Source organism: Physcomitrium patens, chromosome 11, assembly GCF_059467195.1.
Source record: "Physcomitrium patens ecotype Gransden chromosome 11, ASM5946719v1, whole genome shotgun sequence".
Classification (NCBI taxonomy): Eukaryota; Viridiplantae; Streptophyta; class Bryopsida; order Funariales; family Funariaceae; genus Physcomitrium; species Physcomitrium patens.
The window spans coordinates 3,191,926-3,218,723 of record NC_143420.1 but is presented as its reverse complement, the minus strand read 5'-3'; the positions used below and the strand labels follow the sequence as shown (position 1 = coordinate 3,218,723).

General features: G+C 37.6%; 3 protein-coding genes and 1 pseudogene across 9 annotated transcripts; 2 read left to right on the top strand and 2 right to left on the bottom strand.

The window, feature by feature from the left end:
- The first annotated feature begins 197 nt into the window (after positions 1–197).
- On the top strand, positions 198–2,834 carry LOC112288198 (peptidyl-prolyl cis-trans isomerase CYP22). The gene is made up of 6 exons (XM_024532154.3): positions 198–615; positions 1,116–1,139; positions 1,315–1,495; positions 1,807–1,839; positions 2,069–2,125; positions 2,499–2,834. The coding sequence occupies exons 1-6, from the start codon at positions 434–436 to the stop codon at positions 2,607–2,609; spliced, it is 588 nt and encodes a 195-aa protein (XP_024387922.1). The 5' UTR covers positions 198–433; the 3' UTR covers positions 2,610–2,834.
- Positions 2,835–4,698: 1,864 nt separating this feature from the next.
- Positions 4,699–6,799, bottom strand: LOC149988107 (peroxidase 51 pseudogene; annotated as a pseudogene). Its single transcript, XR_016505323.1, has 2 exons — positions 5,982–6,799; positions 4,699–5,784 (listed from the first exon to the last, which is right to left on the bottom strand). The product of XR_016505323.1 is annotated as a peroxidase 51 pseudogene (transcript).
- A 12,282-nt stretch (positions 6,800–19,081) lies between these two features.
- On the top strand, positions 19,082–24,837 carry LOC112289050 (UDP-N-acetylglucosamine transferase subunit alg13). 6 transcript variants are annotated; one of them, XM_090254100.1, is made up of 6 exons: positions 19,083–20,357; positions 20,552–20,777; positions 21,343–21,460; positions 23,261–23,598; positions 23,940–24,039; positions 24,461–24,837. In XM_090254100.1, exons 4-6 carry the CDS (start codon positions 23,428–23,430, stop codon positions 24,718–24,720), a joined length of 531 nt encoding a protein of 176 aa, XP_090110226.1. In that variant the 5' UTR covers positions 19,083–20,357; positions 20,552–20,777; positions 21,343–21,460; positions 23,261–23,427; the 3' UTR covers positions 24,721–24,837. The 6 variants fall into 6 exon arrangements, with proteins under 6 accessions (XP_090110227.1, XP_090110226.1, XP_090110224.1 ...); XM_090254101.1 differs by having other exon boundaries at positions 19,082–20,357; positions 20,552–21,460; positions 23,328–23,598; XM_090254098.1 differs by having other exon boundaries at positions 20,552–21,460.
- A 65-nt stretch (positions 24,838–24,902) lies between these two features.
- Positions 24,903–26,061, bottom strand: LOC112289049 (uncharacterized). The gene is made up of 2 exons (XM_024533976.3): positions 25,827–26,061; positions 24,903–25,623 (listed from the first exon to the last, which is right to left on the bottom strand). Exons 1-2 carry the CDS (start codon positions 25,959–25,961, stop codon positions 25,165–25,167), a joined length of 594 nt encoding a protein of 197 aa, XP_024389744.1. The 5' UTR covers positions 25,962–26,061; the 3' UTR covers positions 24,903–25,164.
- Positions 26,062–26,798: the final 737 nt, after the last annotated feature.

The following is a 26,798-nucleotide window of genomic DNA, read 5'->3' as shown; positions in this document are numbered from 1 at the left end:
ATATATATCTATATATATATAGAGATATATCTTAAAATCTGTCCCAGTTCATCTATTCCTCAAAGCAACGACAGCTTTCGTTCTCCAACGAAGTTTGTTTGTTCGTTCTCCTTGGGACTTCGGGTGGAAGTCTGGAAGGCCAAGCTCCGCGACCCTGATAAACAACAACCACGTTGTGATTGCTGGGTTGTAGCGGGGAGATCCGCGCAAGCCTCTGGGTTTTGGGTTGGATCTGCAAAATATCATCGCTGCTTGCTCAAGCATAGAAAAGGAAAAGGAGCATGGGAATGAGGCTGAACGTGTACACGGACTGCGCGATACTCGACAACATCGAAATCAAGCGTTAGAGAAGGGAAGGGCTACTCACCAACCCAGTTAATTGATAGATTGTGTGTGCTTTGCCGGGAGAGGAGCGAGGAAAGGAAGAGCGGACATGGCGGCACCAGCAGCAGCAGCGGGAGGAGGAGGAGCAGCTGCAGTGGAATGGCACTTGAGACCGCCCAATGCCAAAAACCCTATAGTATTTTTCGATGTGACAATTGGTAGCCTGCCTGCTGGTCGCATTAAGATGGAGCTCTTCGCTGACATTGTGCCCAAAACCGCAGAGAATTTTAGGTGCAGTATACAAGCCTTAATCCCAGCATTTCGTTTTGATTACAGCTCGTCGCAAGCGCGTCAAGTTGGAGCTTTAAATTAGGGTTTGAGGGTTTGCGATTGAGTGCCGGAGCAGCTTGTTATGTTTTTTCAAATCGTTTATTTTTTCCTTTTGTGTCTTCTGCACATTGGTTCAACAGAGTTTGGCCGGTCGTTATATGTCGTTCTCAACTTTCACATAGGCCTGCTGATAACTTTTAATAAGAGTGGGTAGAGATTGTCTATTGAATGCTGTTTGCGAAGCTTCGAACTTACGGGCCGTTATCGTAATTGAACGCAATGGTGGTCATGGTGACTATTAACTTTTGCCAAAAAGAAGATCCTTTTTCAAGGTCTAAAAATTTAATACGTGCTACGATGTCAAGGGGGTGGATTAACTTCTAGATATTTTTTCTCCTTCTTTAGCACGAAAATCTTCGCCTCTCTCTTCTGATCGTGCACTCTGGTGGTGAGCAATGCAGGCAATTTTGCACTGGGGAATTCAGGTAATAATATTTTTTTAGTTTGACAGTCTGCTCTTGTTTTTTGTTATTCTAAGTCAACATTGATATTAATATTTTTAGCACATGGATGATCTGCCTCAATTGGAAGGTTGTAGTGGAAGGAATTTTCGTATTGAATTTATGAAGTTTGTGTTTGCGGCGGCATTGGTTTTTGCAGGAAGGGTAATAATCCCATTGGGTTCAAAACATCCACTTTCCATCGTGTTATTAAGGATTTCATGATCCAAGGAGGTGACTTCGTGAAGGGAGATGGAAGTGGCTGCACCAGTATCTATGGAAGTAAATTTGACGATGAGAACTTTATCGCTAAGCACACCGGTCCAGGGCTGCTTTCTATGGTAATCACAGCTTGCACAAACTACTTCTCATTCGACCACACGCTAACATGCATGTGTTCCTCTTCCTTTGTGTTTATGCCGCTCTTTCATGCTTAAGACTCAGTGATTCATAAGATTTATGAATCTGAGTAGTTTACTTATTGAAATCATATTAGCAATTGTTATCGACATATGTTATTTTAATTTTGATAGAATTGTTGTGTTTTCCGTCTTTTGCATGTGCTTGCAAGGCTTAGCCTGCTTTTCCTTATTTATTTATTTGTTTATTTTTTGGTAAAGTATTTACATTTTCTATGTTTCGTGTCTTGTAGGCTAATAGCGGACCAAATACAAATGGATGTCAGGTATTCAACTTTGAACTGGTTACTTCTTATAGACAAAACTTGGGTTATCCGGATCAGTAATCCTCAATACTCCATCTTTACATTTTCCCTTCGAGGCAGGGTATTCTTTCTGTGCTTTTTGATGTAGTGTTGCTTGAGAGTTTGTTTGTAATTGGTAAAAGTACCAACAAGAGTTCCATTTAGTGGTTTGAGGTGTTTCTGCTTTGACGGGGTTGGTGGAATATGCCAGTTCTTCATCACATGTGCCAAGTGCGACTGGCTGGACAACAAACACGTTGTTTTCGGGGTAGGTCATCTGTACCTTCGTTTCCGGCTTGCATTTTTTTAATTTTTTGATTCTTCGTTGCGGAAAGTCCAGGTATAGATTCTCGCATAGATACCGTGCTACAATTAGCATGTATTATGTACGTTGGCGTGATGCTTAAGCACGAAATTCTATTTTTCAAAGTTGTGATCTGTATTGAAATTTTATTTGCGTACAGCTCTAATTAAGAAATTATTGTAGTCTAGGATTTTACTGGAATGTGTCCATCACTTTCCTCTCTATTTATTCACCCATTGATTTGAGACGGTTCGAAGTATCTTTTGTAAATTTATTCTTCTATTAAGGTTTTGGGGTTGAGCTAAATGTGCTTCTGGTTTGGTGTCTTTTGTTGTAGCGCGTGCTTGGGGAAGGCTTGCTGGTCGTGAGGAAATTGGAGAATGTGCAAACAGGGCAAAACAACCGGCCCAAGCTTGCTTGCACTATCGCCGAATGTGGTGAAATGTAAAGTGTTACTTTGATCAAGGAAAAGCTTTACGCATCCTCTGTTAAGCACTTTTTGGCCTGAATCCGAGGAACAATCTTGAAAGCAATATGTTGGAACCACTATTATGCTCAGGTGAAATCAGCTGTATATGTGGTCATTGCGTATCTTAATCTTAGTGAAAGTGAACTGAAGTTTGTGCTGCTATTTGTGCCAATGTTTAAATGGCTTTAGCTATTTTTTGTGCTACTATTGAGTTAACTATGGCTGTCTCTGAATTTGTTTTATCCCATGGAAAGGTTTGTTGAAGTTGTATTGTTTTTAGGGTTTTGAAGAGGTCGTAGAGACTATCTCACAAATTATTCCATGTCTTACTCTTTCTAGTTGTGGTCAACTGCATTGATACCAAGATCATGCTGATAGGTTAATTTAGTACCGTGCCTTTATAGCCTGTGAAAACACAGATTTTGCTTAATGTGAACGCTAAAGAAAGTTTAAAAGGCTGCAGGTCATCTTCTTGATCACTTGAATAGTACCCCAGGGTCTCATTCCTTTTTCCCGAGGCATTGGTGATTCCATCTTCCTCATCAGTACGAAAACTTGTATTGTCTATGTCATCTGCATCATGCGGAGTAAATTTAGGATTTGACGATCTTGCCGATGGACTGTCTGTTCAAACCACTCCTAAAGACGAACTAGTCTGACTTGTGACGCGTGAAAATGTGAACACCAGCAGTCTTAAAATACAGCGGCATCCTCTTTGTTGGTCCACCTCTTTAGGTTGCCTTGACAGCATGAAAAAGGATATGAAGTCATCACTTCACAAATCCAACAGGTTAATACCTACAAAAACACCCAAGTTTGTCGCAGTTGTTCTGAATCGATTGCATTCCTGTTGTCATGCCTACAAGCGGCCTCATTTCTATTACCCTTCAAAATTGAACGTGTCGACTAGCTGGCAGATGGCTCATTGTCTATCATTTCTTTTGTCCTCCGAGGTTGGCGTTCCCACTGCCAAACCCATTTGTGCACCCGATCTCAGCATCACAAAGTAGCCAAGCAACCCTATTTAAGTTCGTGCTGGTAGTACGCCTCATCAAACACAAAAATGATCTGAACACAATGACACACGTAATGTTTTCATGAACAGCAACTTATGTGAAAAAAAGGAAGAAAGAAGAAGATCATCGAATAAAGCCTACCAATTTAGAACTGATCTCCAATCCTAGTTCAGTTGCTTCATTGGTTAAAAGCCCAGCCCACACCAACACGCTACCAGGTCCTACTTCTGAAGGATTGCCTTCAAAGGTGCATTGTGCAATTCTGCTCCCATCACCCTTCGAAACTGGAAAACTTTGACGGGCAGCAGAACTCTTCCTGCAATGAACCATAAACTTTCAAGCAACTATACCTTATCATTGAAATGTTCCTGGAAGTGTTGAACTTCAAAGTTTACCGAATAGTAAGGAAGGAAGCTGCCAGTCTTGATGTGATAGTTACATAGAACCAAACCTTCCTGTTTGAGCAGTCTTACTAGTACTTCTTAATCCTCACAACATTGACTCTATCAAGAATAGTATTTTCTAGCAAGGAATGAAGCAGGGTACTTGTTTGTTGTGTTCGGTGTGTCTTCTAGAGTTTCACCGACGGCTGCGACGTAGGTCAGCACCACTTGGCAAGTTGCACACACGTCCACCTTGCTTGAGAAGAAATGTTCCGCATGATGGGGTCAAAGAATACCGTCATTACATGGAGGCGGATTTTAATTTCTGCGTTTATTTATTCCTTGGGTATAAAATTGTATGCGTTTAGGAATGGTACCATGATCACTGCATGCTATGTCTTTGGCAACATTCATGAGTGGAATATGTGGTAGCAGTTCATGTAGCTTTTGGAGTGGGTTTTCTATATCTGTAAATGTCATCGGGGACATTATCATCATTATGCTACTCTACTGGACTTTACTTCTGCCCAGTTACTTTCATCTCATTTCTGAAGCTTCAACTCCAATTCAAAGATTTTTACTAGCAAACTGAGGTTGCGAAAGAACTCATCATTCATTAAGGGTGGATTTCTCCCCAGTTTGGTTGCCTAGTTTAGAGCGAACGGGACAGTTCATATTGAGCGACAAGATGTCACAGCTGCAATGAGACATCACCCCTTTCGGCTCAAATGTCAGAATATGCAGCACGAGGGAGTCTACGCAACTCAAGAGTACAAGAAAGAATGACCCAGCTTATTAGATTGAAACATGATTCTTCTACCACACTGCGCTTAGGATACACCAACATTATACTCTACAGACGATGATCCATCTACAAAACTGCACAGTTCATGTTGACAGCAACACTGGTACATCGAATGCGGTTTATACATCAAAAGCACTCCATCCTCGTCATCTAAGCTTGAGTCACTCACTACCTCTCCTAAAGAAACTCATGATTCTAGCGTCCATGAGTGAATTCCAATTTCATGAACCACGTCGAGTGCAAGTCTCCATCTAAGGGTTAAGAGCCCGACAATTGGTGCGGATTTGCCTTCATCGCCAGTGAGTAAACCGATTCCAGCCATGGCTTGCATGGCCCATCCGAATTCCCAATTGAAGAAATTCCCTTTGTTCTTGTATACGGCTTGACTGGTTCTGGAATCGTCCAGATGACTTTTGTCGGATGTAAGCAAGCCCTCCCTGTCGATAATGTTCTGGAAATACTGCGAGTGGAACTGGGTTGCTCAAACCCGGTCGAGGTCGATCGGGGCTCCAATGGGTGGGTTAGTAGTGACAGAATCCGCAGGGTACTGACTCTTCAACGACGTCAAGAAGTCGGCTGGAATCGTAGGATCCGTGTTGTTCCCGTAGATGCGAGGGTTCACGAAAGCGCAGTGAGCAATTCCGATGGTGTGACCGCCTGACAAAGCCACCAAATCATCGGCGCTCAGTCCCTTGCCTGCGAAAATAGGAATCATCTGAGCTGGCGTCATTGTTGGCACTGGCAGGTTGTTTGGGGGGGGGGGGGGGGTGGTCGGCAGAGTTGGACACAGTTCCGTCTTTTAGACCGCCATACACAATCTCTGAACAAACACTTTCCACGGCGGCTTCGGCAGCGTCGATTGCGTTGAAAGCGCTCGCCCGAAGCCCTAGGTTAATGGTTGCATTCTTCTCAGAATTGGATATGTCAAGCAGCAATGAGGCGTCATAGCCCTGGAAGGAAGAGCAACGTCCAACTTCAGATGGATCCTCACTCTCTGAAAAGTAATTTCGGTGCAAAACCACACCATTCCAGACATGACATGATCCTCAAAACGTGTACCCGTAAACTCGTCAAGACGCAAGCACATTGACGAAGCCTACACAAACTAGCTACACAAGCACTGGACGAAGGGAGAGTCCACACTTACACGAACGAAACAATCATGGAAGGCCAGCCTCACAACGCCGGGGGCGACTCCATTGTCCTGTTGAAATGCCTTTGCAATGGCATAGTAAATGACCGATTCGACATCATATTTGCCGCACTTGCCCTAGTAATAATTCGGTCGAAGCAGGTTGTATGAAGTAGCGTCCACTTCGCCGCTCAGGAAGAACATGGCAACGGCCACCGTCATCCGCAAAACTTGCATTGTTGATGGACCCATCGGATTAGAAGCTGCCATTCTCTGTCTCAAGCACCTTCTCAGGAACTCTGGAACAATCAGCTGGAACAACAAGCAACGAACTTGCTGCCTGCCAGCCAGCGAACAACTGCTCTCCACACAACACACCAGTTGAGTGTGCTCACTGACCTTCTCGGGGTACGAGAGAAGGTTTCAACCGGGAGAACTATCAAGTTGTGCTGCTGCGAGGCAGACTTTCAGAGCAACTAATGGTTTCAGAGCAGAATGAGTGAGGAAACTATATGGGATCAGGCTTCAGGGCCGAAGCTTGTAACCTCGACTCTCGAACAGCATCGTAGTGGAACAAGGCCGCACTGCCCCTAGAACCCCTACAACACAAAATATATGCCACGAGCTGTAATTCATTCAGTGTGTATTGACTTTCAAATGCTGTGGATATTCCTGTGTAGACACGGTCGTTCAATGCAGGCGTGCACAGCAAGGGGCTTAGCAGCGATTGAACTCGTGGCTGAACGACTGCAAAAAACTAAATTCCTGAGAAACACGCGCTGCTCAAATCCTGCTGCCCCGATCTCACACTGCAATCGCCGAGCTCCTCTTTTTTCTACTTCCTCTACTTCTGCTGCTGCTGCTGCTGCTGCCGCTTCGTCTTCGTCTTCTTCTGCTTGTGTTTCTGTTGCTAGCACATGAGAGAATCGCAACGCCAAGCATATCGACAGCAACTCAAAAATCAGCAGTTGGAATCTGAAATTCCCCAGTTGACAAGCCAGCACTAGGGTCAACAAAATTTAAATCACCAGCAGCAGTCTCAAATGCAGCAGCTGGAATCTCGACTCTCGACGTTTCAACGCCAACAAGACGAACAGCCACAACAACCACTCCAAATTCGGTTCTTGAACTCTCGAATTCACGAACAGGATTCACGAATATCAGAGTTTGAAAGTGAAGCCGAGCTTCTTAGAAGCGCAGAGCATGCTCGTAAGAGGTGCTGCACCGGTCCAACTTCGAGACATGATGCATAAAACTGATTAGCCTCAACGAATTCGATAAGTACAGGTCAACAAGAATTTGGTACTTTCTGGAATGCTTGGTGTGTTTTTTGGTTTGTTTTAGGAATGTGTTGTTGCTACAATGGACGTTGTGTACATTCCCTCAAGCAGATCCTTCCAAGTTCCTGTACTGAATTCTGCCTCGTGTAATAAATCACAACACAGAATCACCAGCTCTTCTAATATGTGACTAGTGCATGTGATGGCCTCGCACTGCAGAACCTTTGTTTTGGCACATCCCACAGGATCTCCATCAACTACGAGTGGACTGCTGTCCGATCACAGGTGCGTGCATAATGTGCTCTCACTCGGGTCGCACAGACGATAGTGTGCGACCAAGCTCAAAATGTATCAAAAACCCGATGGTCGTAGAGGGCAGTTTTGTGACATACAAACTTGGAGTTTGTATGCACAATCATCCTTGAGATGCTCATGACATAGGGTCTCAAACATATGATTAGCAGTGGTTTTTGGGTCAAACATTACCAAACCTCCGGTATTAACGTGTTAAACTTGCTTGCGGTTGACAGCTTTGTTACACGGAGCGAGTATATCAATTCCAACAACCAACATTCAATTATTTCTTCACAAATATATTCCTATCTGACCTCGGGAATTTCACCATCATGACATGAGAAATTTTTGTTATGGAGCGTGCATGGCATGGTGTGATGAGCTTTGTACTCTATTGCATTTGGAGCTTATTGATAGAGCATAATTGAGTGTTTGTTACTCGTTGGAGGTTTGGAGGTGCCATTTGTATGTGATTGTGTTGAGTTGTGCATTATTTTGAGGGCCATGCCCAGTGATTAAATGTTAAGATGGACAAGTTGGAAAGTTAAAAGGGGACAATCAAAAAATGAACTGGAGATGTTGGGCAGACACTCTTCTGCCTTCCAAGTGTGGATTCTAGAAGTGCAAAACTTATAGCATTGAAAGTGCGTGATTTCATGTCACTCTTCCCTCCTCCCATGATGTCAGTCTTTTTGATCCCTTCGCAGTCTTTGTTCTACTCCAGTATGTAGAACTAGTCCAACCACTTGTTTGATTGCAAATTCATGGTAACCCTATTTCAAATGTGGAATTTTATTAAGACGTAATGGATGCATTTGTAGAATAAATTTTGAATAATTTACAACCTTTAGCATTTTCATTGTTCACCTTCAATGTTAAGTTTCTATCTTCTATATTGACTACCTTATCGATTGTTAGTTTAGCTTATTGAGATTCATTTATATGTATGTTTTTTGTAAGTGGATTAATTGATTAATTATTTCTTTTTCTTTTTCTTTTTCAATTTGTAGTTGTTTAACAAATGTTAAGTTTGTTAATCTCTATTTCTCTAAAATGATGAAATTACTTAAATTTTTTGTAATGTTTAATGATCATTATTTGGAGATCTAATACAAAGACAACTAATACTATTGTCCAATTTCACCAATTTATTCAAAATTTAATAGTATATTAAAAAACCACTAAGTTGCATATATATATATATTATAAATAGAATATTCTTTATTATACTAATATTGATACTATTTATTATTTTTATTTTATATTACCTATTATTTTAAAATTTTAAAAATAAATTATAAAATATTTGTAATATATTTTGATATTTTTTTAATATAAAATTATGAATTTAAAATTCACTCTTTATTTCTAACTATAAGATGGTTGTAATTAAGAATTTCTTGTAATTGGTGGTATGAAATAAGAAGTAGAATCAACAAAAAGAAAAAAAATTACAATTGAAAAAAATACAATCAAAGAAATATACACTCTAAACTATTTATAGATAATTTATCAGATTTTTACTTAATAAATGGTAAAAATAAAAAACAAATATTTATGTGAATATTTTTTTAATAATATAAAAGAAAATTCAAGTTATTATAATATCCAATTAGCCTCTAAACCTATTGGAGCCATCAAATCTTATTCTAATTCTTCATAGAGGGCTCCAAAGATGATGAATTTATTTGTACCAAAATCTTTAAAATATATTCTAAATATTATTTAAAATATTACTAAATTTTTAAAAATAAATTCCAAATAAAGTTTAAAAAGTCTTTCAAAATTTTCAAAATCCTAATATCAAATCAAGGCTATTTTATCATAGCTTGGCTTAAATAATATCATTATTAGTCTTAATCTAATATATTTGTTTTTATTAACATTCTATTGACTAATTCTCAAGTATAGAGTTTGACAACTTTATTAGTAGGATTTGGATATCAAAAAAATATAATATTTATTAGATTACTTTAATGAATGATTCTAAACTAATCACTAATTTTTTAAAATCTTAATTTGATAAGAATATAGAGATTGATTTTTAATATATTCAAATTTATTAAATTATTGTAATTTTTTTTGGTACCATTAAAAATTTCAATTGCATATTTAAGACTATATATATCACCATCTAATTCTATATCAAAATTTAACAATAAGATGAAGCAATATAAAATACACAAGTATTTGTTAGATGATATAAAGATACATCTTCCAAATTAAATAAATAATCTACAACAAAGACACATGGACTAACAAATAGAAGTCCTTAATGATTAATACTCTTTTTTAATAAACATTATAATGCTACAAAGTAATTAAAAATCTTCAACAAGCAAAGCTAAATCCTAAAATTTACAATATATATATATATATATATATATATATATATCTATAAACTTATTAAAGCCACACCTTCTTGGCTATGTTATGATTAATTCAATCTAATATCATTCTATTCCATGTGGTTTGCTCATGACTATAGATTGATTTGGATGAGCTGGATCATCAAACCTTGGAATGTATTTGCTGCTTTTCTTTGCTTGAGATTCTTCACATAAGTGTAAAAGACAGTCCTATTTATATGATGCTTCAATGTAAACTAAGGCTTCTTGATGTATTAAGCTTTAATATTACAAGAATAGATAGTTTTTGTCTGTATATGTATAATTGTAGTGAGTTGTGATGGAAAAGCTATTAATAAAGATGATATCCAAAGCTTCTCATTTTTGTGATATCGAAGTTATGACCAACTTTTGATTGAGACTTGATATATTGGAAAAATGAGTGGATGGGAGGTTGTATGAAGATAGAATATATAGACATATTCTATACTTTTGTGTAGAGTAAATATACACTACTAATTAACAATCTTTCTATGGAAAGTTTTGTATATAAGTCAATCTTTTTGAAAGTAATAGAGATAATGAGTGTAGTATCTTTAGTAAGGTGCCACATTAGTAGAGTAGAGCTACCATTGTTGTATTATGTGAAGTTTGCTTAAGAATATACTAGACATCTAGTTGTGGAAAGAAAAATGAAACTTGTAATAAGATAATCTTAACAACATTAATAAAATTCTAAACAAACTTCAATCAAAATATAACAATATTAATCAATCTTTAATAAAGTCACAAGAATTTACAAAAAAATAATAAAGTAATCATAAATTAATCTTAATAAAATATATATAATAAAAAAATATTAAAAAATATCAAAATTAAAAATCCTAATTGAATCTTAATTAAATCTTAATACAATCTTTAATAAATCTTAATAAAATCTTAGATGAATTTTAATGAAATCTTAATAAAATCCTAGATAAATATTAATTAAATTTTAAATCTTAATCCTAGATCAAATCCTAAAAAAAACCTAATCAAATCTTAAACAAATTCTAAATCCTAATTCTACACCAAATTCTAATAAAATCCTAAATCCTAAATAATTTTAAAAAAATCCAAATTAAATTTTAATTAATTACTATGGCTATTTGAAATCTCATTAAATATTAATTAAACTATAGATCTTAACTAAAATTTCATTGTGAACTCTTAATTATGATCTAAATTTTAAATTTTTGTTATTTCCTTAGTTTATGATAATTGAGCATGTTAGATTAGGATTTATATAAGTAAAATTGAGTTTTATAGAATTTTTAGGATTGCAATCTTTGATGATATAAATCATGGCATAATTCCTTGAGTTAGGTTAAGTAGGACCAAAATGATAAGAATTAGAAAATTAGAATAGCAATTTAGTTAGTTTTAATAATTTAAAGGTTTTTAATCACTACTATGAGGGTTGACTAAAAGCCTATGGGTTTGCCTATAATCATTTCATATGATTTAAAGTGAATTAGAATTATAATTTTCTAAAAATTCTAGTGAAGTTTAGCAATGATAGTTTTGGAATTTCTTCCAAATTCAACAAAATCAAGTGGCATAGTGGTTCTTCTAATTAAAAGCAGACTTTTTAATGCAATGGTGGCATTGGATTTATCTGGTGGAGTGAAGAAAACAAGATCAGCATCCTCTCCTTCAAAATACAAGTAGAGCAATGAATTTCTCATTTTGATGAATTTTATAAGAATTGCCAAGATTCTTTTAGGTAAAAACTTTCATAAAAATTAAAATTGAATATGGATTGAGGCATGTGAGTAGTTGATCCTAGCATAAAAAGAAGTTTTGAATACAATGATGAAGTTAGATTTACCAAAAAATGCTTTCTTGACTACTTATAAGAGCCATCAGCTTTAGTAACGAAATTGGCTTTTAGATGAATGAAGGCCATAGATCTATATTAGGGATCTTAGAGATCAAGGATGGAGATGTGGTTGCCCTCTCACAAGCCACCATTCAATTGTATAAGAGTGGCTTCCTGTGTCTTCCAAATATCCCAAAGATTCAAAAGCCTCAGATTTACCTCAATTAGTCATTCAATTTTTTGAATTTCAATGAATTTCAATGATTTTTTTTAAGTTGTAGCTTTTAGTGTTAGCTTTCCAAAAAAATAAGAATTGCTTGATTTGGAGTAAGGACGAGATTTTGGTAGAATTTTGAATGGGCAAAGGTCAACTGCCTTAATAGCTAAGATCACCTACCTTTGAAAAGGCATTTCTCAATGCTTCCTAAATAAATTATTAAGAAATTTTGGAAGTAAGTACATCTTTAAGCTAATCTTTTAATGACATAAATTTTATTAAATTTAAATTTAAAGGAAAATTTAATTTTTGGTTAATTATCAAGTAGAAGGAGGTTGCTTGCCAAGGCAGTCTTAGTCATTCAACTTTGAAGGAGCATTTCTCACGGCTTAGGTACTATATTGAATTTAATTTTATTGGAACAAGAGCACTTTTAAGTTAATTTTTTAAAAAACTAAAAATAATTCAATTTGGAATTAATCACAATTTTTGAAAAATTTTGGAGTAGAAAAGATTTGCTGCCTTTAATCCTTGGGCGTTATCAAGGTATCTTTGCTTTTATCTCTCTTTAGTCCCACTTCTACTTTTATTTTTACAGTAATTTGTAACTTTCATATTTCAAATTTTAGATTTTAATTTTTAACTTTTAACATTTAATATTTTTTCTTTTATTTTTTACTTTTACTTTTGACTTTTATTTTTAATTCAATCATTAAGATTTTTTTACTTTTATTATAGATTAATGGTAATAATTTGATCAATTACTTTTACCATCAATTATTTAAGGGATAATATTATATAAGCTTCAAATAATTGATTATTTATTTAATCAAATCAATTATATTTTTGTAATCACATAAAAATTAGTAATTAAGGATTATATAAATGATCTTAAACAAACCATTGAAATTTAAGTGGAGATCATGTAAATAGCCTTGAAAGACCATAGTAATTTTATTAATTTTTTTCTTTTTCTTTTCTAATTAATATTGGCAATCATTTCTTGAAAGGTTTAAAATTAATTGAATTGTTAACACTAAGATTTAAATCAACTTAATAATTACACAATTAAAAGTTCTTCTATTCCACCTCTTGAACTTATTACGTGGCATCACTTTCATTGAGTGGTGAAATTTGGACTCACATTCACCCACACTTCAACCAATAAGCAATTAACAAATTTTGAACAGAATCAAACTTACTAATTGCAAAAAAAGCTTTTAAAACCTCTTGATCAATTGTCTCCCTTCTTCTTTGACTTGAATGTTGATCTATCAATACCAATTTCTTCTTGCTAAATCATTCTATTGCTTCAAAAATTAGATTGTGTGTAGATATTCAAGTCTTAATTGCTTTCACCAAATTTTGCTTCAATTAAACTAGCAAATATTGCTAGATCTAAAAATCACTCACTTATCTTGAAACTCAAATTTTTGAAATTATAATCCATAAAAATCAAAATGCTTCAATCTAACCACTTGGTTGGCCTCAAATTCTTCATATATATTCACAATAAAAAATTGATCAATTTTCACATATATATATGCTACGAAATTCACAAAATCCTAAAATCTAAAGCCACCAAGTACATCATCAACATTGAAAATTTCTCAAAATCTCAATTTTAATCCAAATGACATGAATCTAATACTTAAAAATCTTTCTTTGAGTTTATTTTCAAATCCCACTCTTCAATTTACAAAAAAATCTTAGAGTCACCATAGGTGCTCGTTTTTGTGCCTCAAGGTCTAATTTCAATCTTGATTGGCAACCGGTTTCCTTTGGATATCAATTCTTATTTTCTTGAGGTAATTTTTGCTAAAATCAATTCTTCAATTTTTCTTATATATTCCTATTTTATTTATTTATTTATTTTCTAATCTACTTTGTTTTGTTTTATTTATGGTTCTACAAAGTAAATAGAATCAATTTTTACAAAAGATAGTTCTAACACTAATAAATTCTACTACTTGCTAATTATTTATCTATGATTTTTTATTATATATTTTTAATTAGGCTCTTCTATAGTAAAATATTTTTCTTCTTCTTTCACATAATAGCCATATTAGTATATGACACCATGGCATCAATGTGTTGTAGTAGTGGATATAAAGTCCTTTACTAATATCAAAGATGGACTTATTTAGAAAGATGACTACTATACATTTGTATATAGATAGTTTATTGGTAGACACAAGGTGGCACACTTATATTACTATTGGAAGCAACATCACCATAGTTACTTTTTGAGATAAAGTATGCGACCTATAAAGATACAATATCTATTCAAGTCAGTTAAGCATGTATTGTGAAGGGAGCAATGATTATAACTATTTCAAATACTATATTTTGGATTATAGGCACTTTTGAATGGTAATGGTACTAATACATATGATGGCCTTGTGGAGTAGAAAAGTTAAGTGGCAAAATTTAAAAGAGTTTGCATCTTATGCAAAAAGTAAAAATTATGATGCCTTAATGAATTGATATCTTGTCAATAGCATATTAAACTTATGCATTATTTTTAAGTATTGAGCCGTTGTCTATTTAAGAGCAATAGATTTAATCCATGGTACGAGATTGTCCAATTTTTGGATTGATACATCTTAGGATTCATAGTATGTCTTTGAGCAAGTAATGTTTTTTGTTTTTTGTTTTATTTTATTTTGTTTGTTGTTTGCTTGATTTTATTTATTTATTTATTTATTTTCTTATTTCAATGCTATATTTTTCTATACATCCATTTAGAAATCAATATTGATGTATATTACTTAAACATAAAATATTCTATTAGAATATTCATGAACTTATATACTCATCCAAATCCTTGGACTATTTAAGGTACTATCTATAAAAGTGAGAGTGGTATAATTGAAAAGTTTGAAGTACTTAACTATAATTATATAATGAATGAAAGAATGGTTATAAGATGGATATACAAAAAATTAAAAATAGAAAATAAATAAAAAAAAGAAAGAAAAGATAGATAAAAAGATTGTTGATGCTTCTATTAAAAGTTGAATTTAGGATCTTCTATTTAATAGATGTTCTAACCAATTGAGCTATAAAAACAATGGAAAAGTGGAGTATCATTTCTCATACTTCTTGCATACTAAGTAAGTGCTCTAACATTTGAGCTTGTAAATGCCAGTTTGGTTAATAGAAATATACATTCATATGGATATCCAAAGCATATTCTTGATAGTTCTAAGATAATAGTCTTAAAATTATTTAGTTATACTTTAATTATATATTAATAAAATTTATTTGCCAAGCTTTTGTTGCTTTGGTATTGAGCTAAAGTCTAGCTATTGGAGTGACTAGCTTTTTGGTGACATCAAGTATGTATATGCTTGTCATCTCAAGACTATGAATGCTACAATCTTATTACTTTTCTTAGTAGTTAGATTTGAATTCTGAGAAGAAATGTGGATTCTTTTATTAGATAGAAAGAATTTGAATAGTTTATTTTTGTCGAAAGGTAATTAAAAGAGCCATTGTAGTAGTTTTTTAGTTTGATAGGTTGGATGGAGTGTTCTTGAGAGAATCCATTTTTATTTTTTTGTATTATCTAGGATAAAATTTTCTTTACCATCCTTCTTTAGTGTTGTTTGGCTATTTCTTTTTGTTCTATGTCTATTAATCTAATCAATATTTTTGCTGCATTAGAATTATAATAGGCAGTAGAAGGACATTGAGTAAAGCTTGTGTGGTGATCAGTGAAGATATTGAAGAACCCAAATTTTGATCTACTCTTAGTAGGATATTGCATGTGTACTAGAAACTATATGCAAGTAAACAAGATAAGAGTTTTGGATGAAGAAGTGGTTTTCAACTGAGGCAATTATGGCCAGTGCAAAACAAAGAAGCTTGTGCCTATATTGCAAGAATTTTATTTTTTATATCTATTTTATTTATTTATTTATTTATTTATTTTTAATACATGGAGTTTTTTAAATCTCTATTATTTGTTCCATGCTCTCATTCCTACTTATACAATAGTTTTCCATGTCCAATATAATGCTACTTTTATATAAAATCAACCTTTTCAATAGTCATATTTGTACCTTTAATATTATATATTTTAGATAATTGACCACCTCAGAATGTTCTATGGCATATCCTTGGATATCTTGCACGGGTTGCTGATATCTCAGAATGTATTGTTGGTGGTTTGATTTGATTGTGGATATGAGTAGGACATGTTGTATAACATCCTTTCCCATGTAGGTTCTAGGCTGTCTAGATCAATTTTGCACCTTATTTGTATATAATTTTTTTATACTAATATTACTTGTAGGTATTTGTAGAAGGTATGTTCTATCTTCTCTAGAAATTGTTTCAAGCAAAATAAGCAATGGTTGGATTATTGGATCTTAGTTTGTCATGCGTTGATGGAAAGTACTTTTGCTATAATCAACGAAATCTTTGCAAAAATCTTCCCTGATAGCTATGGATGCTACAATCGTGTAAAATAATTCTTTCGTTGGCTATGCATATAGCATTGATCTTATAGGTTGGGATCAAATTTGAATCATTGGCCTTATCTTAAGAAGAATATATAATATTATCTTTTAATTATATAATTAAAAAGCAAGACTTCCTATAATATATTTTTTTTATTTAATTTTATTCTTTAAGATCTATTTTTAGTAATTAGATATCTCTTTTCTTATATATCTAAATTAATTCTGTTGTCTCAATTGATTATATAAGATTATATTGTATAAATCTATTCATAGATATTTTTATAATGATTCTAGACTCTTAGAGGGCATTATTAAAGATGAATGTTTTTGAGGCTTGGCATCAAAGGTGACTATTTTTTCTTTCTTAGTTGTATCTAGTATTGATCCAACCTTAGAATGAATGTCTTGAAGCATAGCAGACTTATCTTCTTGAATCCTTTGTAATCTAAAAGTAAATTTCTAATTTTATGGAGAAGTGTAGCAACCAGGCTCTATTGAATGGCTTTTATAGCTTATATAATCAAATTTGTTATTCACTACAATCTAGTTTGTTATCAAATCCTCTATGTACTTTTGTATGTTTTGTTATTTTTTTTTTTATAGGTCCTTGACTTTGAATATATCTTTCTTCAATTAATTCTTGAATCGTGATTTTAATTTTATTCATAAATAATATTATATGGATGATTTATTTCTATATTTAGGTACAAAGGTTGCCAAAGTTGTTTTGCTGGTATTATAGCCTGAGATTTGGTGAGGCTCCTATATACTTGTACCTTTTCTGTCCAAATTGCCTCTTACAATCTAAATCCTTCTTGTTTAATGGGAGAGGGAAAGGAGGAGGGAGAGACGGGATAAATAGAGATCTTACATTCTTTTTCCAATTTCTATCTTAGTAGAATTGAAGCTGATAAATTCTATATTCTATAAGTATTTTCTAAGATTTATTCTCTAAAAGAAGGGCTTTGGAGGTAATTTTTGCAAGTACTGCTCTTAATTGACCAAATGGGCTAAGAATTTTGAGGTATAATGGCCTTATCTCAAACCACTTTTGTTTTTTGTTTTTTGTTTTGTTTTGTTTTGTTTTTTTTTTGTTTCCCTCTCCATATGAATTTTTGAATAAGTACTATGAATTGTAAGTATATATTTTTGTATATATTGATGCAAGATGCTATATATTAGATACTTCTGAAGATAAAATGATTGGTTATTAATACTCTTGCTAGAAAGGAGAGGCAACACCTTGTCCATTGGAAGAGTTTATTGTGGACTTAAAGGATTATTGTAGCATCCTTGGTAGCTTGTGGTATTTTATTTCCAAATAAAAATTCTAGATATCTAGTTGATGTTGCTTGTATGAGCCATATTAAGGCCTTCTCCTCTCCCTATTGCTATTGTCAAGGTGTGTTGCTAATCCAAATAGCTTTGGATTTGTTTCAATTTACTATGAACTTGATACTCAACAAAACAATTCTAGTACATTGAAGGTGCATTGGAGATTTTTGAGGTGCCTTTTAAATAGAGAGTTGTGTCATCTACAAAGCATTGATCTCAAAAGATTGATCTGTCTAAAAGACTTAAACCTTCTATTCCATAATATTGGTTATTTACCATATATGACAAAATATAAGAAATAAATAGATAGATGTATGATACTAGAGGACAACCTTGTCTAATTGACCATTGTAAAATGAATTTGTGGCTTTTGTACCCATTGACGACTTTTGTAGGATTAATTTGGCTTTTTGATATAGTGTTGCCATCTACTTTATCCATTCCATTGAGAAGCCAAGTTTCTTCATGGTTTTCTTCAAAAGTGTCCAATTAACTTTGTCATAGGCTTTGTCAAAATCTAGAAGGAAGATTACTAAATTTTGGTTGTTTTCTTTGGCCTAGTGTATCGATTCTTGTGATAGAAGTATGTTAATAATACACCAAACAATACGAAATTAGATTTCTCCTCGTCTGTGAAGAGGCTGCGTTCTCCGTCTACTAATTATTGTATATTTGTATGTTGTCGTTTCTCTTGGTGGAACTCAAAGAAATCCTTGGAACACCAATCTCCTACTCAGTTCCATCTAGCGACCGAGGTGTTCTTAATTTCTTCCAGCTTGCTCATCCTAACTGATTCCAGTTTTGCTTGGGCTTTGTTTATTCGCTCTTACGTATACATGTCTGTCTAATCCTCTTGTAGTGATATTTTTGAATTGTCGATTTCCTTAAACTGATCATTATAGAGCTGACGATGTTGTCGTTTGTAATCTCTAGCTATTATCACGTTGACTCTTCAAATTTGTTCCAAAGCCGTAGCCATGCGGCTGCCAATGGGTCCTATTTTGTTATTATCCATGGCATCGCGCCATGCTTTGGTGAATCTCTGCTTAGCTGCAGCATCATAGATCAGTGCCTGATTGAACTGCGTCTGCTTTTTTCTTTTGATTGAGCTGTAGCGAATCGAGAAAAACACTACTGAGAGGTTTGATAGGTAGGTTAGGTGAGGCCAGATGTCATGTGCGCCCCGTCTTGTTGTAGCTCTTAGCTAATATAAAATCTATCTATTCTAGACGAGCAGGAGGTCGAGTTTTGTCTACATGTGAAGTTTTTTTGTCGGAGGCAGCGGTAAATGTCCATATAGAAGGTGTCGCTAACTCCGAGTCTTATTGCGGAATTGGTCCACGCTGTGTGTTCATGTCTGTCCATGCTTTTAAGATTAGACCCTTGACTACGATCCTCGGGGATTTCTGTTATATTGAAATCTCCTCTAATGATCCATGGAATGGAGTGAAACAGATGATGTGAGAGTATACTCCACATCTGAGCCTGTTGACCAGTCGTGTTTGGTGCATGTATATTTAATATGCCCGTGTGTCTTCCATTTAAGTTAAGAATCACGTATTGTACTCCCAATTCAATATTAACCCCATATGAGATGACTTGTGGGGCGAGATGGTTGGAGATGGCGATTGTGGTACCTCCTAAGAATCATCCTCCCTCCGTCGTATATGTGGCATTGTTCCAATAGCTAGTTCCTTCTTTGAATTGAAGTTGGTTGGTGCGGTGTAAACAATCGACAATGCTGTAGTGATGTTCTTGTACCAATATTATTTTCGGTTTCGGTTGCGGTTGCGGTTACTTTCTAGAAAAACTTTTGAATCTTTGTCTTCTTATTTGCTCCTTGTAGTTCCTACCCGAGTGATCAAACATTACAGGAGGCTAGTACCAGGTTTTGTAAAATCATTCTAGGTGAATGGTTTGAGGGGAGGCCATGGCATTACCCTCTTCCTCCAGGTTGTCTATCCCACATCTGAGATGGTGTACATTACTTTGCATGTGTGGTTTCTTTCTGGCTGGTCTAGGGAGTGAGGAGTCAGGGCCGAACTGCCTGAAACCCAATAATTCTTAAAGAGTATGGATAGCAGTGTTGGGGAGCAGGCGGATCTCTCCTTGTACTCCAAAAGTTCTAAAGATCCTAAGGGCCGGGGCAAGGATGTTCAGAGGTGTCTGTGCGGCCTCTGAAGTTTGGAGTCAGGGAGTGTGGTTGAAATGAAAGCCACGCATAAACAGTGGCTTGTCTTCTCGTCTCCTCTCTTCCATTTGTAGCCCCATTTTGCATCCTCTCATTTTCGGAGTGGATTTTTTTTTGTTGTGGGTGTTCACTATTATCATGGAGAGTGCTTGCGCCATTTCGTCTAAAAGTAGAGTCCTTGATTGTTGAGTTATCCAAGTCGATTGATCTTCTAACACTATGATTTGTTGGTAGGAAATGGGTTGGTTACTAATGCTCATCCATACTAGGACGTTGTAGTAGTATGGACTTCCTGATTTTGTAAGAAAAAGGAAAAAAACCCGGCACCGATAGGTTTGCGTATGGACAATTGGTGTAAGCGGTATCTTCTGAATGAACGTTTCTGATAGCGAGGAGGTACGGTGGCCTCTTTTGTTGCTATCTGAGTTGGTGGAGCCTGGATCCACCTGGTCCTTGTTGGGTAGTTGTGATCGAGTAGGACATTGTTTTCATACTAGATGAGATCTGGATTCATTTTCCAGTTGGTTGATAAAATCCTTGTTTAGCCTCTGCTGTGGTGACTCCGGAAATAACTCTTGTTGTGGTGGCAGACGTTGAGGAGGGAAGAGCTCTAGTTCTGTCAGGGTGGTCCCTTGACTGTCTTTTCCCCTTGTGGTGGCGTGGTTGATACTATGATGTCTCCTCGGTGCGTGGGACGGTGTCTCTGAAGCATGGCACTAAAGATCATATGAGGCGTTGATGGAGAGGGCATGCTCTGGCAGGAGGATACTCCTTCTTGTCTAATTACTGATTTCAATCTAGAAGACATAGAAATCGGTGGGAAGGATTCAGATGTCATGTCTATTTCCTGTGATGTATTGATTTGTTGTTATGTTATTGGAGCCTCCTCCGAGAGGGCAGTCCTGTCCTTGGTGGGGGGAGGATTGTGCTCCTTGGGAGGTGATGTATGCTATTGGATGCGTGTTCCAGTGGCTCCTCTTCCCCATATGTTGGAGATGGTGTTGTTTCCTATTTGTGTCTTACCTTGGTTGTCCTTGGTATGTTCTTGTTGTCTCTGGCCTCTATATGGGGGAGGCTGTAGAAGGGGTCTGTGTTTGCACTCTATCGATGTGTGTCCTAGTCCTTTGCATTTTGTACAGAGGTGGGGGTGGCCTGATGCTAGTATCTTATGTAAGAGCGGCGTGTCTAGGGTAGGTTTAGGTGTCTTGTTGATGTTGTGTAACAGTACCTTGATATGTGGTCCTACGGTCTTGTGCGAGTAGGAGGACGATTCTTCTATAAAGAGGACTTGTCCTAGTCTAGAGGCTATGATCTTCAGACAACTTTCGTGCCAAAGGTAGTGGCTTAGCCCTAGAAACTGAATCCATACCGGGTATGACAGGAACTTATAGGTGTCTGGATTAGTTGCGGAAAAATATGGACTCTATGGGGCAAATGGAATCTCCCTGCCTTCAAATGTAAATGCTGTTTGGAGCGCGTGCTGTATGCCCTCACTGGAGGTAAACACAACTTCGAAAAAACCATTTCCCAGTAGAGAGCATGTTTGAATCGAGTGATGTAGAATGGAGTATGCCCACTCTTTCACTGCGGCTTGGCCTGGGCTTCTGCCTGATATATATCCCAGAATCGTGTGTTACGCGATCTGGTCATGGATTGCAATAATGATGAGGAGTTCTTCGGTAGAAAATGTCACCTGAAGTGTGTCAGTATTGCAAGTCGACTGTGTTGCATTGTCCCCTATTCTTGGGCTGAGGGGAGCAGGATGCGCGGGCGTCTGGCCGGTACTACTACAATCTATTCCATGGTGATCGGTGAATGGGGCTCTCGTTTTCTCTGGATCTATGAGGTGTGCCCGTGTTGTTGGGTGTTCTCCAACGGAAGAACAGCGCCCTGACTTGTTGCCATAGCAGCCCTCAAGTTCCAGAAAAAGCAGTCACAGCGATGATTCTGTATGGAAACGATAATGTAGGCGTAACCTAATTTCCGGAAAACTAGTATTTCATAACTGGCTGCTAATGCTGTTTAAGAGAAGATTAGAGCTAATTCTGGCGTGTCGACTGAGCTAAACCTATTCGCAGTCACGTCGCCGCCACCGCCACCGCCGCTCCGTCCCGCCCCTCCCTCGCTCCTACCGCTCTACCATTTGAGCTACACCCCCTGGTCGCCGCCCGCATCGGATGGCCCACCTTCGCTGGCGTGCTCGATTCCTCTGCAACCTTGACAATAACTACCGAAATTTTCCGTTTCATTTGCAGCGATGAACCGAATACATTTACACCTACACCCACCGACACATCTCACAAGCGATGTCGATCTATTCCTTTGTCTTCCTGAATGTTGTTCTCAGTTAGCTCTTCTCCAGAGCCGAAGTATGACCCAATTCTTCGGCACTCATGACACATGCGGAGGTTTGCGGCTCACGCGAAGAGCTTAGGAGATCTCTCGGTACGTTTGGTGAATTGATAGTGTTCTTGGCAGCCAGCCAGTACCAACCATTCGCTGCGGTCTTTGCATTGTATTCGTTGATATTTTCTTCAGAGTATCTTGTATAGTACAAGGAATGTTCCTTCCGTATGGTGAGTTTTGGGTTGTGAAAGACTTCTGGTCTTACCCACGCAGCTGCTCGAATCATAGATCAGTTCTGACAATTTACAATTTTCGGAGTCCAAATTTTATGGAGTGTCGCGGACCCGCGCAGATCGATACCAGATTTGCTGAGAAGAAGGGCCTCGAGCTAGTCTAATTGGGGCAAGCCTTTCACATTTTGTTCCTCGGTTGGGGATTCGCGTTGAATGCCGTGGTTTCTAGGGTTTAAGGGCAGTTGTCTGGTGCGGGGGCTTAACTGGTCCCCGAACTGACGGATGTTGATTGTTGGTGAATTTTATTGAAGGCTTTGGAGTTGATGTATGGTATGATATTCTTCAGGTGGAATGTCGAGGTTTGCAATTTCCATTCACCGTATTTGTACAATCTTCACTGCATCGGTTGAAGGTGGCAGATTAATGTTCGGTTCTAGTGTTGTTTTCATAATGGAGAGCATGAGTTGGCGATGGTGGGGACCCTTCTTCACCAGTGTCATTTGCACATACGAATTTTGGCGTTGTCATACTCGTAGTGTTGTGTTTAGCATAGATCTGCTTTTTACTTTCTTACTTCACCGTGTTAAGGTAGATGGGTTGCTGTTGGGGAAGTAGGATTTGCAGCGATGGAGTGTACGCGCACCCATGTTGTGTGTGCCCTAAACACTTGCAATGATACCCTTGCTGACGCTTCTGTTCCGATCGCTTTATTTTTCTTAGGTATAGGTTTTACGACGTGCCAACTAGCTAATCTGGTATCTACTTGAGTGGGCCATCAATTCTGCAGCAACCCAAGTTTTTCTCTGCTCAATTCGTGATGATCAGGCCCTCCGCTTTGTGAGGGCCTGACGAGGCGTGGGCACAAGGAGAGAGTAAAGGGATAAGCTATGTCCGAGGTCGAAGGCAGAGGAGGTAAAGTGCTGGTCACTGTGGGAACCACGCTCTTTGATGCTTTGGTTAGGGAGGCGTCTTCGCAGCCCTGTCGTCAAGTTCTTGCCGATTTCGGCTACTCTTCTCTCGTTATTCAGCGTGGGAAGGGATCTTTCATTCCAGTCGAGGTATAGTCTACTCAGCCCCACTTCATGATCTCTAACTTAGTCATTGATTTACCATATGCAATTGCTTGCAACGTTTGGCGCATTTTTTTTTTTTTTTTTTTTTTTTTTTGTTATACATGCTTATGGAATAGATTGTATGAACCTTGATGAACTTGAATCTGTAAGGTGTTTCGTGGCTAGAATCAGTTAGACAATCCAGTGCACTTGAACGCCCTTGATAAGAACGGGATTCGTCATGAATAATTTGTTCTTGCCCGATGATAACTATGGAGGGATTCGGTTGGCAATTGTTGTTCTACAAACCAAATGACTTTTTTTGATCCATCTTCCTGTGTGCAAAGTCTGATGGCAAGGATGGAGGATTGAAAGTGACTTCTTTTGATTTTGAACCGAATTTGTCGGACCATATAGCTTCGTCTGCCCTAGTAATCAGTCATGCAGGTACGTAACCGTTTTTATTATCATATTTCGTCTAATGAGAAGTCTTGTCATATATATGAAGCAGACTTAGTCCTAGAAGGTAATAACACTATATAGTGTTTGTAGCTTCGTCAAACAAACTTTGTTGTTAAGATATCATAGTTTTTGTAGCTTCATTTTCCTTCTCATGAAATCTTGTCATGCAGTGCCGGGGGTCATGGTAGGCTAGTGTAAGAAATTTTAGTCAGGTTTGTAAGACTAGCTTGTTCTAAACACGACTCTTACTTTGGGATGTGTCTCGCAATGCAACTACTGTGATCTTAGCAGTATTAGGATGGTTTGTGGTTGTCTTCTGGATTGGTCCTCATATTATTCACACGTGACTATAGCTGAAGGAACTTTTAAACCAACTCTAGCACAATGCCGTGTCGTGCGTTAACAGGTTCTGGCAGCATTTTTGAAACTTTACGAGCCAAGAGGCCTCTCGTGGTAGTGGTGAATGACCTGTTGATGGACAACCATCAGTGCGAACTAGCGGAAGAGCTTGCTGCAAGGAAACATCTAGTGTATGCCAGCAGTCCCGCCACTCTGATAGAAACTCTTAAAAACATGGAGCTTCCTTCTCTTGTGCCGTACCCTCCCTCAAACCCACTTGCAGTGGTTAGTGCCTTAAATCAGTACCTTGGTTTTGTTGATACATGATATTACTTGCAGATTAAGTTGTGCTTTATGTAGTTTGTAGTAGCCATCAAATGGAATGCTGACAAGTGGAAGCTTTTTCATACATTTTTTGATAATATTTTCTGGAACTTTTCCTAATTCACCCTGTCATTTGTGCTGGTTTTCATGGATGCGGCATCGCTTTGTGAGGCTGTTGCGACAACTATCGAAATGAGATTTTTACAGATAGAAAATCTTTATTTGAGTACACATAATCAGCATAATTATCTCGTTTCATTTGAGTAGCGCAGCTCGAACAACGCCGAGACCTGCAAAAGTATAGTTCATTCGGTCCCGTGGCTTCGGTGACATTTACAGATCGCCCAAATATTTAAGTTACACGATTGTTCACAACCAATCCCGATCACGGGGCTACCGCCCCAATGTTCCGTTTCGGTGCTTTGATGAGCATATGTTCCAAATCTTCTAGCCAAAGAATCCGTGGTGCTTCTTCTGACCGTTGTTGGATTTTTCTTCGGCCGAGTAGCCGGTGGTGCCGTAGCCTGGAGTGGGCTTAGGAAGGCCGAGATCGGCGCCGGAGTAGTCCGTGCCCCCGGTGGGATGTCCCCCTTCTGCCGATGCACCCGAGTAGTCGGTGCCTCCCGTCGGGTGTCCCGTCTCCATGCTTGCACCAGAGTAGTTAGTTCCTCCGGTTGGATTACCGCCTTCGATTGAATCCAAGGAGTAATCAGTTCCTGTTTCATTGGCAGCTTTGACTTTATGAGGTGCTCCCTCCGTGGTACCAGCTCCAACAGTAGTATGCTCCTCGGTCGTGGTCATTGTAGTTGGGCGCTTACGTGCAGCTCTTTCATCACGACGACGCCTCTGCCGGTCCTTTCCCTCTTCTGACTCCGATTCGGAGCTGCTGGAGGTGTCAGATCGACCCTGCAACCCACCTAATCAGTCGGATTCCCCAACACGTATGCATGTTCTTTGAATCCACCCATCGGACCCGGCCGCATCACTGGCAGCTCGCAGCATGGAGAGGCAAAATCTAGACTGGGCAAAGACCCAACTCCCAAAACTCTTCGACTAGGATATTGCCACTCACTCGATCGAATCAAAAACCTCAAGTTATGCGGACTTACCCCAAATCCGAACAGGCCTCTGGACTCAGTCTCTACATTCTCTGACTGCGGAGTAGACTTTTCCTCGACGTCGGTGACCGACTTCGCAACTCCATACTTGTTCCCTTCTCCACTGTATTCAACATTCGGATCCATGGTTATCAAACTCGCTCAATTTGCTGTTGGGATACCAACCTGCTTGCGATATCAACCTGCTTGCACAAAAACTTGAAATCTGGAATTGACAAACGTAGCTCTGGGAGTTCAATGGGCAGTGATGAGATAAGGCTTGATATATGAGCTGGATGGGATCGGACTTAGTCGGGACAGGGTAGCTGGCACTGCACAATGGAAGCCGACAAGTGGCGCCTGAAGGAGGCCGAAGCGTTCTGCTAGCGCCACGCAACGTCATGGCCACAAAATATATTATAACCCAGATTAGAGTCGAAACTTGCACTGACACTAGCCTGGATTCGGTGAAATAATTCTCGTTTCTTTTGGCACTGCACGATTGATCAGATCTCCCACAGCAAGATGCTCATTTCTGCGCTTCCTTTTCACCAAATCCTTGCTCTGCATTTCTTTTCAGACATATTCGCCGCGTGCGGCGACATACTGGGGAAATTTTCACAAAGTGTCAATGAAAACAATGCCAACCTCTAGCATCTCTCATCTCGGGGACTACACTATCCTGCTACTCCTCGAGACTGTTACCCCTTAATTCTTGGAAAGCCATAGTATTGGTTGAATTGAACACAAAGAACCCAACGAAAATAAGGACTACCATGGCCCTGAAACACGCTTCTCAGAAACCTCGAGTCTCCTTCAGAATTTCCCGAGTCAGATACTTGCGTCAAGAAGATGAGCAGTGACAGCGAAGACATAAAATCCTCGCTCGACTGTTGTCAGCCGTTGCTTTCAGATGTTGTCAGCAGCCGTTTGCTGGCGAAAACCAACAACATGAACAGCACAGATCAATGGGAAGCACTTCAT

Bases quoted from the DNA above. Each gene is read 5' to 3' on its own strand.
- LOC112288198 (XM_024532154.3), top strand. From the start codon at position 434: ATGGCGGCACCAGCAGCAGCAGCGGGAGGAGGAGGAGCAGCTGCAGTG. The intron at 616-1,115 runs GTGCAGTATACA...TGAGCAATGCAG, and splicing joins AAAACCGCAGAGAATTTTAG to GCAATTTTGCACTGGGGAAT. The intron at 2,126-2,498 runs GTAGGTCATCTG...CTTTTGTTGTAG, and splicing joins ACAAACACGTTGTTTTCGGG to CGCGTGCTTGGGGAAGGCTT.
- LOC112289050 (XM_090254101.1), top strand. From the start codon at position 23,428: ATGTCCGAGGTCGAAGGCAGAGGAGGTAAAGTGCTGGTCACTGTGGGA. The intron at 23,599-23,939 runs GTATAGTCTACT...CTGTGTGCAAAG, and splicing joins GATCTTTCATTCCAGTCGAG to TCTGATGGCAAGGATGGAGG. The intron at 24,040-24,460 runs GTACGTAACCGT...GTGCGTTAACAG, and splicing joins CCTAGTAATCAGTCATGCAG to GTTCTGGCAGCATTTTTGAA.
- LOC112289049 (XM_024533976.3), bottom strand. From the start codon at position 25,961: ATGGATCCGAATGTTGAATACAGTGGAGAAGGGAACAAGTATGGAGTT. The intron at 25,624-25,826 runs GTAAGTCCGCAT...GGTGGGTTGCAG, and splicing joins GAGGCCTGTTCGGATTTGGG to GGTCGATCTGACACCTCCAG.